Raw genomic sequence first — 12,690 nt, 5'->3', positions numbered from 1 at the left:
ATGTATTCACGATACGTTTTAGATAACAAATATATTACAACAATAAAAATATTTATATTTATTACTTTAAACGTTTTACTTACAGCTTGGTTTATAAATCATCGAAATCCTGGGAATATATTTAGTCTTGTGACTCCTTGGCGCCGACCCTCTTTATTACAGGTTCTGTAACATTTTTCATTATCCCATCCAACATCCAACATCGTCAATTTTAAATGTTACGTTCTTTCGAGCAATACGTCACTTAATTTGAGCCCAAATTTATTCAATTGAATTTAAGTTGCAAGGGTAAGATGGAAGTCTCAAAACAGTAATACCATGAAGTCTAGTCATTGAAGTAACTGCATATTGATGATATCTACCACAATTCTCCTCGATTATTGTCATTATTTCTACTTTGACCATAACATTCTGTAAATAAAATTTATTTTTCTCGTAGCCAGCTCTGCACGACGTGTTTTCCATCAGTCATCGTTTGAATGTGTTCAATAAGCCGACTGTGATACGCTGCTCTATCCAATACTATGACAAAGTTACTAACGTATGGTCCTAAAGTTTTGGGAAAAATTTCACCTGGTCTGATTGAGAAGCAAAATGCATTTAACAAAGAAGGCCATGGAATTGACATGTCATCAGTTATTGACATTTAATAAACAAAGGAGAATATTTTGGTTTGTGCTCTGCAAAATGTCTTAAAAAATTGATATTCGTCGAGGTGTTTATAATATGGTTGGGCGAATGTCGAAACGAGATATTGTTAATATTTATCGAGATCAAAACATAAGCAAATCGACAATTTATCGCACAATCAGAGAATGTGAAGAAGGGATACCATGTGTTAACTTGCGTAAAAGTGGCCGACCGCAGATTTTAAACCATATAAGAGAGGCAAGACTGATTGAAGCAGCTAAGAATAAAATTGGGGTCTCACAGCAAAAACTGACCAGAAGATTTCATGGTGGAAAGACTACAGTATACAGGACACTATCGAGTAACAATATTATCTACCAAAAAAGAAGGAAAGCTCCAAAATACACAGAGGATAAATTAGAGAGGATTCCGAGATGTTGCCGCGCGTTAAGGCGAGTGCATTTCGTCAACAAGTCGAAATTTTATTTTACCTTTGTACCGAAAGCAGACAATCCCCCAAACCTACCTCAGGCTCGTCCAATTGAAGAGTTCTTGGCAATGTTAAGTCGGAAAGTCTATAATAACGGATGGGAAGCACATAATCAGGAACAGTTAAGACGTCGCATATATACAAAAATTAGAGAAATTGACGCCGAGGTCGTCCAAAAGATGATGCAACGTATCAGGGGAATTATTAGGCAAATCGAAAATAATGGTCCCTTGTCTGTCATTTGAATTTTGATTTATAATAAGGATAATTAAGTTAAATTGTTGAATAATTTAATAAAAATATAAGACTATTGTGGTCAGAGTTATATACTTTTGAAATTTTTCCCAAAACTTTAGGACCATACGTTATCTTCACTCTGGAGAATGTTCTCAAACCACTTCTCGAAGCATATGGAGTTCATGTCCATGTCTTCATGGTAGTCCCTGGTTTTCTTCGATGTAAAAACAAGGGCACCATTTTGCAGAAAACCAGTATCGCTGCCAATATGGGCGACAATTGACGCTTACCCTTGCCTAACGGGGCTCGCAATCCTATCGATAAACCTTCAGCAAAGACTTGGCGTGCATTTTTTACTGTTGTATCTTGCTAAACTTTGGTCGACGTTAACTTAAGTCTCGTCAAGGTAAAAAAAATTTCGTTTTGCCGCACGATATTCTCGAATTTACCAAATTTCTCCTTATGTATTAAAATGGAATTCCGGCATCCGTTTTTATATTAAAAGTTAATATCTTGTAATGTTTTTAGTAATATTGCACGGTCAGTTTTAGGAAATTTATAGATTTTGCCTATTTTATTTAATGGAGATTTGAAAGTTGCAGCTTCAGCGAAGGATATTTCTTAGCTTCTTCCAATTTAATAGGTTTTCGTTCGCACTGATTTGTAAATGGTGATTTAAAACCATTGGTTAGTTTTAAAAAAATAACAGCGACCAAAAGCTTTAGTTGAAAGTAGTGTTTTATAGCTTACCATATACCTTCCAGATAATTCGTTCTTTTTCTTGTGAGACGGGTCTAAGACGTTGATTTCGTGTGCTGATACAACTGGTTATATTAATTTTTATTCTACGAAAAACTGATGAAATATACGGCAAACCATCTTACTTGAACCTAATATTTTGCCTTACTGCCCAACAAAAAACTAATTAACACAATGAGTACGAAAACTATTAAGACAAAGCAATCGAATAAAAATTTAACTGCCGATACTATAACAACAACGATAAGTTAAATACTGACTGCAAAAGCTATTCGCATGTTTTAAATAACAGTTTTGCCGATTGATCATTTAAAGGCTATCCACTTCCTACTAAAATATTAAATAGCGTCAGATCATTTAATTTTCAATAATCAACCAACACGTAATATGACGACAAGTATGAATTCGATAGTAATACAATTTTCGCGACCGCAGTACATATGTTCTTATCGATAACAGTGATTAGACAACATAAATTTATTTTTCAATGATATGTGTGTTTTTAAGAAATTGATTCAGGTAAAAGCTTTAATCATAGTAAGTCACATTCCTATATTTCCATAATAGTAAGGGAAGGCATGGATAATGGAATTACCCGTAATAATCCGTGTAAAACGATGGAATTAATTTCTAATAAAATAATTAAATTGTAAAAAGAAATATTGAAATAACGTCGCCACTGGAATTGTGGAATTTCCCAACAGTTCACAGCTTTAAAAATAAGTTTTTGTTAACCAATGTATCACCCCCTCCAAAAAATAGTTAGAATATACTACTTTTCAAGACAGAGAGCGGTGAAGACATGGAGGACGCTTATTCCCGAGAGATTAAGCAAGAAGAAACTTACCAATCCTTTACCTTAAATTTCTTAATAACAGTTTACGTTGAAGGAAAATTGTTTATTTAATAATGTTAATTAGATTGTAATTTTAATAAACATAGTAGTAACTTACTCGAAAGTGTCCGAACCATAGTATTTGCTAATTTTTTTTTTAATTTGTTTCACGATTTCATGCCCACACGATTTCAATCCCTTTTAAAGTCACATTAAAACAAAAGAAGTAGTCGTAAGATTTAGCATTTATACGTGTATGGTCAATGTAAATAACATTAACGAATTTTTATTGTTGATATTACCAGTAACATTACTCCAATTTAGTCAATTTAAATTATTGATCTACCCTTACTATATCCTGCACACTAATTTAAAATTTATTTATTCTATACTAATGAGAAATCGACAATAATATAGATAAATAATAATAAAGTTTTTTTATAAAAATTCGTTAAAAAGATTATTATACAATAAGGAGTTATTTTAACCTGTAGTTGTTTATTAATCCTTTTTTTTAAGGTTAGAATAACTTTGTTTTATAGTAATCTTTTTTAAAAACTATCTTCGGATTGGAGATCGAAACGTCAAAACAAATATAAAGCGTAATTTTTATTACAATAAATTATGGTTTAATCCCATATGAATACCATATTTAACTTAAAAAATCTGCAAGAAAAGAAAACAGTTTCAGAACCTCATTATACTTAAAGTTACTATAAATAAAAAATGTAATGAAGTATTCCTGAATTACTTGTCAGATCAATACAACATTGCGTGATTGATCTATTCTTTAACCGCCACAATTTGTACTATTTAATATTATTGATATTTTCAGTTGCCGTACGTAATCGCTGTGAAGTATGGACATGGGAGCAGAGGGGCGCTGCTTCCCCCAAAAATGAATATTTCATCAACTGGTGTGATACCAACATCTGTGCAGACATTCAGGTTGGTATATTGAACCAAGATGGGGAATAGGGCATATGAGGGAATTTTCTAAAGTTTCATATCGGCAGAAAGCAGTGAACTCAATTTTAGCGTATGTAATTTTAAAATATCGATGAGATTTTCAAGTTTATCGTTCATATTGAAGCAAATATGTAAGAAAGTGGTTAAACGTATGAACTTATATGGCAGAAAATTATATTCATCTTTTTATTTTATCGGGAAGACTCACCACTAAATATTTAATCACGTAGACCATACCGTTGTAGCTGTGAATATTGTAAGAATAAACGTGGAATTAAAATTTGTCTTAAAAAAACAAATATAAAGATGTAGGTCAGACTCATAGACATTTCAAAACACATAACAACAAAAAGTTATTGTAAAATATGTTAAAAACTTACCAACACGTAAAACGGGACACTGACATTAATGAATTGACAGAAATAAAATTGATATCTGATATCTCATGGATTATTTTTACATGGGCGTATCGTTGGTGTTTTCGAGAAAGGTAAAATGGGGATATGTTATGACTTTAAGAACTTTTTATGGTGTTATATCTGTTCTTATTTAAATCAGATTGAAATATATTTTATTTAGGTTCTGTGTATCTTTATTGTAATTGATTGCGTTGGTATTTCTTTTTGTTTCTATTGATTCGTATATCTCCCTCTTCTTTTTGTTTTATTCGGTTTTAAAAATTTTGATGTCAAAAATTCAAAGTCAAATTTATGCTTCTTCTCATTTTCATGTTTTGTGAGCGCAGTGACATTGTTCTTGTCATATTTTCGTTTGTGAGAACGAATTCTGGACTGAAGCAGTTGACTGATTTGCCCGATATAGACACCTTCACAGTCAATACATTGTATATCGTAAGCAACATGTGGTTTTGAGTTTGTGTTTTTATTTTAGTGAAATATTTATTTAAAAGGTTGTTGCCTTTGTGAGCCCTGTTTTGTTTGACTAAAAGATTTTTTAGTTGTTCGGATAAACCTTTTATATATGGAAGTGTTGTATACATAATCTTGATGCTGTTGGGTTTATTATTATTTGTATTGTTGTAAAATTTATTAAGGCGTGATTTGAAAATAGTTTTAAAATTTTATTTCCTTCTTGATTTATCCAGTTGGCTTGTTTCACTCGGTGGGTTAAGTAGGCCCCTTTTTCGAGCAGGGAAAAAGTATTTTACCTTTCGTTGAAATCTCATAACATCGACTTTGTGTCATTATCTTAATAAATATGATTTTTATATAATTTAAAAGTTTTCAAACCAATTTCAGTAGCTAGTTTCAACTATTTTATAAAATGTACTAACTGTTTTTTACATTTTTAGAAATTTAACCGTCAAAATTTTACCTTTTTATGTAATTTTAAAGTGGAAATACTTTTTCGGACCGACTGGACCGAAAACGCTTTAAAATAATTGTAATCGTTTTGGATAAGTTTCAATTATTTTTAATAAATAATATAGCATTACAAACCAGAAGCTTTTACTTCTTTGTAAGTTTTTTTTACGTAAGAAATTCTTTAAGGAATGAATTATAAGCAAAATATGTATAGATTAGTTAAATCATGGTAGCTACACTAACTTATTCATTTTTCATTCCATAATATATCATCTTTTATAATGAGCTTTTTTTTCAGTGTCCAATTATTATGCACTGGCTCCAAGAATGCAGAAATAATAGTCGAAATACAACTCTCTGTCAGCACCCATAAAAAAACGAATGCTACAACATTAAGGTTTAGAAGAAACAAAATTTGCCTTAAAAGTAAGTTTTTGTTTTTATATTACAGTTATTTAAGCATAACACTACTCTAATTTTTGCAAGATTTAATATTAACGCATGTCTACATTTTTATGTCTCTCACCAATATATGTAAATTTGATTAAGGTATTGAAAGTGACATTCAACACTTAGCCATTAAGTAACACTGCAATACAATTTCAGGAACTATTTGTTATTAAATTTGGGCCCTAATGATACAAAGGCAAAGGGATCTATGCTCAAGAGTTCTTAACGCCGACAAGTGGGTACTTAATTAGCAAAAGTTTCTACGAGAATGTCAATATTGTCTGCTCTCAGTTATATACTTTCTAGAGGTATTGCACAGGATTATATGGAGAATGCCCCAATATTTTTTTCAATGATTTATTATGAAAATAAAGCTATTGGTATAAGAAATACTATGTATATATTGGAACGTGTTTAATAAAACGAGAGCTTCTGATTTACGTAAATCTATCTGTTTCTAAGCTTACAATACGAGAATATCTTATTAACTAAAACTAACTAATATAAGCGCGGTTTATAAATATTAAAAGTATTATTCCAGAATGATCTGGAGTTATCCACCTCTATTCCCGCTTGCATGAACGTTTCGTCCTGTACCACAGTCACTAGATCCCGAATATTCTTGTGTATGTATTATCATTCGCAGACATGCAACCGTTATATGGGGTACTGTGCGTCCCGATTAGCATCTCTATATGTAGGCCCAGGATGGCGAAATCTACAGGACTCTCCTGGTCATCATATACCCTTTACAATTTTTTAGTCTACAATTTTTAAAGGACACAATCTCTTTGGGTTAATGCAACACAAAGTAATTCGTGCACTGGTTTCACGGAAGATCATTTCAAGCAAGCTTCTCACAATCTTCCAACCCAGATTTTTTAGTGCATGGCCTATCTTTGGTAAAACCAAATGTTTAATTCCATAATTGCACACGATTTTCTGTAAATTAGAGTACGCTATATGTCCTTGTAGGTATCTATATATATATATATATATATATATATATATATATATATATATATATATATATATATATATATATATATGTATATATATACATAGATATATATATATATATATAGATATATATATATATAATATATATATATATATATATATATATATATATATATATATATAAAGACTTCCTGGTCACCATATACAGCAAAGATCGAGGACCATCCTCTACTCGCAGTACTCTTCCAACTTTAGTTTCCTGATTTTCAACTCGTCCAAGCGATCAAACTTCTTATTGAATGCGTAGTTAATAATTCTTTTAATCATCTTGAGGTCTTGAACAATACAGTGGACTAGAGACACGTTTTACGGAACACTAAAAAGATCCTGTTGAACTTCTGTGGTCTCGCCAAATCTAGCACTCTTTCTTTCTGCGTAATTTGATATAAATTCCTTAAAGCTTGGTCGCCGATCATCTTTGATCTCATGTTAAAGGATTCGTGCTTCTTTTGTTTCATTTGAGCCAGCATAAGGTGCAAGACGATTTATGTGAACAACTTTTGGTTTACTTTTGACGTGACAACGTCTTAAATTAGGTTGTGGCTCGGAGTCATTTAAGAAAAAGTGTAACGCCCGCTCACGTCTGTTACAGTGAGTCACCGAACGAGAGAGAGGCCCGCCGGACCGGCGAATGCCTTGCGTCTCTCTCCCACTCAAACATGATCGGTCCGCTGCGCGCGGCACTAGAGAATTAGGCGCGTTGAATCGCTAAAGTTGAAAATCGTTGAAAGTATCGTCAGCTGTGTCTGTAGTGAAAATGTGGAGTGCTTACAGTGTCCTATTTTAGGGGGAACCACCAGTATCAGATATAATTTTAGGAAATTACCTAGGGACCTATATTCTTTTATAATATTGCTATGGATTTATCCATTTAATATTGAGCAATGATTGTAAACATTCTTTATAGTTTAAACTTCAATGAAAATTATTAACTGTGTCTAAAGACATATATGATATGAGGTATTTTACCCAAGAGTATTAAGTATAATGAATATACATAAAAACATAATTTTGTTTTCTTTGGATTTAACATAAAGAACCTTTTAAGCTTTGTTTATATTATTTTGTGTATATTAATTGAGTTAATTGGAGTAGCCCACTTTGATACAAAAATACAGTCAATTTATGGATATTTCAAGGTGACAATCTAAAAAAAGCTGATTTCCTCCCATGCATTTTATTAGAAACACTTGAAATTTAAAAAAAATTTAAAAATCGTAAGATGTAAGACCTTAATCGTGAGATCGTGAGATTTGTCTTCAATTCGTGAGTAGATTCGTCATTTACAACAACTACAACAATAAAGGTAAATAATTGTACACTAATATTTCATTATCGTAAACTATGATTGATTGATTAATTGTTAGATTGACACAAAAGTTGAGAAACTGAGTTTATAGCGGCAATTCCTTGTTCCTATTGTGCAATTTAATAATATTCATATCAATAAATATTCTAACGAGAAAAAGACGTTGTCACGTAAAATCTTCGCCCGTAAAACCGACTTTACAGGCAACCGATTTTTTTTGGCAACTTCTTAATTCGGTATATTACCTCATTTATTCTCTTTTTAATTTCATACGAACCTTCCATTGTGCATTTTAAAGTCAAACTAGATCAAAGCTTCAAAGCTTTCATTTTTGCATCGAGAATCATATTGATCTTTCATTCTGTTGCTGACTAACTAGATGTGTTGTCAGGCAAGTTCATAAATATTGTTTAATTTTAACTTCAGACGGTCGACATATTTTTCGATTGCAAAATTTTCTTCGGACGGTCTGCAGCCACACTCTAGGTTGCAGAGTAAACGAACTGCACTACCCAACATAAGGCAGTTTTAAGTTTAGCCGAACTCTACGTTATCTACGCTTTACGTTATCAGCCGAACGGTAGGCCATTAGGAATAAATGAATGTGCTGGTTCCAATCTAGTTGATGTTCAGATACAACTTTGGATAGGTATTTACCCATCGTTCGGTTCATCCTCTCGACCACTCCATCTGATTGAGGATGTAGGACTGTCGTTCTGATCTTATTGACACCAATCAATTTACAAACGTTTTTAAAGAGGGCTAACCCAAAGTTTTGCCCTTGGTCGTAGTGTATCCCCAAGCGAACATCAAATTGGCTGAATAATTATTTAACAAGTATCTCTGAAACGGTAGTAGCTTCTTTTTGATTGATTTGATATTTCATAGGCCTCAGTCCATTTCTTCAAAATAATTAATGGCTACCAGGATATATTTGTTTACATTTTTATAGGACTACCAACATTGTACTGTTTCATAGGTGCCCTCTTTTTACCAACTGAGCCATTACTGCTTCTACACAGTTCACATTTCCGGTACAATCTTCTTTCATCATCTTTACAGTTCACTCAATAAAACCGTTCTCGAACGTTTTGCAAAGGTCTTCGTAAAACCAAAGTGTTCACCTGGTGCACCGTCATGTAACTAACTCAATACTTCTGACACTTTGCTTTTAGGTACAATCCACTGAAGCTTATATTCTGTACTAACTGCCATCGTTCTCAAAGGTTTTATACAGAATGTCATATTTTATTTCCAGGCAATACCCTTGGCTTCAGTAGGACTCAATTTTTAAAGCAGCAGTCAAGTAAACAGCCTTTCCTCGTTTGGTCCAATGATTGGCTGTCGCAATTACTTCAAATTGTCTAAGGTATATGGACCAAGAAAACTTCCCATCAAATGGTGACAATTTGAATCAAATATGATTTATCGTTTCATCTCTCGGTGATTCTTCTTTTACTACAGGATCTAAAACTACTGCATTAACAGGTGGTAGCACTTTTGTATAGGTTATGATGCTCTCTAATTGTTTGATCTTCTCTTCTACGTCATTTTTTTTTCTCTATCTTATCGGATGTTCTAGAAACTTCTTCAAATTTCTAATTTTTCTGAGTAGATACTTCTTTAATTATTTGAAAAGTCTCGTCGAATCTTCTAGAAACATTTTTTAATTTTTTGTCGTTTTGTATAGCTGCTTCTTTAATAATTAAAGAAGTTTTATCGAACCTTTTTGAAATATTTTCTAAAATGTATCATCATTCTTTCTAGAAGTTACTCCGATATTCGTTAAAACTGCTTATTCGGCTGATTCAAAATAAAATATATGTGGGTCATCTCCATTCTTGATGAAAACATCCCTCAGTCTTTTTTGAAGGATATTCTTGGATCCACTGCAGTCTTTATCCCGTTCTTCTAGTTGTTCACGTAACTGTTTTGCTAAGTTAAGCCGCATCTTTGGTCAGGCATTCACGTACTTTTTAAATGTTCTTTGTTACAAAAATCACTATCGAACTACGCGAATATTTCCGACGAACAATACTTTTCAAAAGTTAAAAAGTCTTTTTCAAAAGGCAGTGCTTAATTTATTTTTAAATTATTAATGCTGCTAAATGTTAAATAAAACGAGCGGTTTTAATGTATGTAAATTTATTTATTTTAAAGGCTACAGTAAGATAATATCTTATCAACTAAAGCTAACTAATAAATACTAAGTGCGGCGTACTTCTGGAATAATATTATATTATATTTGGAATAATACTAAAAGTATTATTCCAAAATTCATCTGCAGTAGTCCACCTCTATTACCGCTTGAATGAACGTCTCGCTCTGTACCACGTCGCTACATCTCGAATATTATGGTGTATGTTGTTTTATCATTTTCATACGTTATTTCGTTACAATATATATATATATATATATATATATATATATATATATATATATATATATATATATATATATATATATATGTATATATATATATATATATATATATATATATATATATAAATCACATCACAGCAATCAATCACAGTTTCCAGAGTCATTATTTATTCTAGTATATTCAAAAATACATTGATTTAAACCATAAGAGGTAAAAACATTTTTTAATCTTAATGCATCTATATTGTGCACCTCAGATGAAAATAATATTATTTTTGTTTAATATTTCTGATAACATTTCATCCATTTTATTTATGAAAGTTTGTGTATCTTTTGATGATCTGTAAAAACAGCCAACAGTTATAATGTTATTTTGATATTCCAAATCAATCAAGGCATACTCAAATATTTTATCAATCTTAGCAAGCGAAAAGTTTTTAATAATAAAGCACACATTTACAAATATTGCGACCCCTCCCCCACCTGAGTTTGAACGATGGAAGAAATCGCTTAATATACATAAGAGTCCAAGAAAAAAATTTTAAAATTTCATGTTTATCACACCACACTTCACTAACACAAAATACTTCTGGGTAAAATTTAGAGGCACCGTCAATTTCACCAAATATTGAATTTTGTACTTCAAACTTCTAAAATTTAAGTGACAAACCGTCAATTTTTGAGATTGATTTATACTATTTGAAGTAAAGGCATCTTCTTCACTAAAAACGCCTCACATATGTACCTTGGGGCCATATGCTAGGGTCCATAGCTTTCTCAAAAATTACATATCATAAGACTCAGGTTCTGAATTAAAATAAAAAGGATGTAAAACTCTCGAGAGAGGACTTATTTCATGCCGATGCATAAAAGAAAACACTTTTTCGTTGTTTTTGTACCAGTTTTGTGAATTTATACTACATGTTTTTTGTAAGAAAACTTATACAATTTTTTATAATATTGATCAGCTTTCATTACGGCGCTAATCTCGAATTGTAAGTAACATCAACTTTTTCAAATAGACTATCGACGAAATTGATGATGTCGATGACTATCGACGAAATATTGGAAAAATAAAGGAATAAAGAGTACACTACTTAGCCTATTCTTTCACCTGTTTTTCCCAAAGAATCTCAAAGTGTTTGTGTATATATATATATATATATATATATATATATATATATATATATATATACATCAACGTGACAAATAAATTCAGCGGAAATTAAAAACCTCAGACATTTACTCAAGGCCATGTTCTTCTTAGAACCAGAAAAAAGTTTAAACCATGGCAACCCCTTTCATATAAGAAAGACAATCTAATTTAATCCGCGGGGTTCCATAAAATTTACCGAGGTCGTTATATTGGTTGCTGCACCGTTTTCCACAATAAAAATCTTCTGAAACAAAATCTCAAACTTAATAATTTTAAACGGCTCCTTGGAGAAATCCTCTGCTGTATCGTCCTTTTATAATGGCCGTTTAACACACAACGGTTAAAGCGAGTTGTCAATGTTAAACAAAGAGTTAATTGATAAATACACGATTTTTACAAGTCTATAGTTTTTAAAAATACATAGTTCTCCTTTTTATAAATAACTAAAGGAATTTTGGGCGTATACAGTGTGCGCGTAGAGAATGGAAACGTAAAAATATCTGTGACACCCCGCATGAAATAGTAACAAAATGTTGGTTATGTATATTAGATGGACCAGCGATTAAAAATTTTATATTTTCGACGTTGCCAAATGTAGATAGTTATTTCTGATATACCGATAATATTCTTATTTTTAAATGAGACCATAAGTATATTTTACAATCCTTTGTTACAAATTTTTTATGGTCGATGCAATATATAATCTGTTAATGGGCAATATTGACTACTCATCATGATCATTATTCTGGCTTTACAAACCTACGTGGGTCCTAGTCTCCTCAAGAATTTCTCTCCAGTCGTCCCTATCCATTCCCTTTCTCCGCCAAGCACATATTCCCATGTCTTCATCAATGTTATCAAGGAACCTAGAGGTTTTTCTCTTCTTCTCTGACCAATAGGTCTATCAAGGAGCGTTTTTCTAGCTTGGTCATTTTGTTCCATCCGCATTACATGCCCTATCCACTCAGAAGTCCTATCTTAATATGTTTTACGATATCAGGTTCCTGGTATATTCTATAAAGTTCGAAGTTGTATCTTCTTCTCCACACTCCATTGTTATTCACTGCTCCATAAATTCGCCTTATTACTTTTCTTTCGAAACATCCTAACATGTTTTCATTATTTTTT

The 12,690-nt window shown here is 31.8% G+C and overlaps 1 protein-coding gene across 1 annotated transcript in view; it reads left to right on the top strand.

The window, feature by feature from the left end:
- The window catches only part of LOC140452389 (tyrosine-protein kinase Dnt-like), a 363,670-nt gene that overhangs the window by 127,059 nt on the left and 223,921 nt on the right, over positions 1-12,690 (top strand). The window contains exons 2-3 of the mRNA XM_072546606.1: positions 3,787-3,899; positions 5,544-5,671. Of these exons, the coding sequence (XP_072402707.1) occupies positions 3,787-3,899; positions 5,544-5,671 (241 nt within the window). The remainder of the gene's footprint in view (positions 1-3,786; positions 3,900-5,543; positions 5,672-12,690) is intronic.

The sequence above is a fragment of the Diabrotica undecimpunctata genome, chromosome 10 (assembly GCF_040954645.1).
Source record: "Diabrotica undecimpunctata isolate CICGRU chromosome 10, icDiaUnde3, whole genome shotgun sequence".
Classification (NCBI taxonomy): domain Eukaryota; kingdom Metazoa; phylum Arthropoda; class Insecta; order Coleoptera; family Chrysomelidae; genus Diabrotica; species Diabrotica undecimpunctata.
Note: the sequence above shows the minus strand (reverse complement) of the source record. Positions and strands in the feature narration are given on the sequence as shown.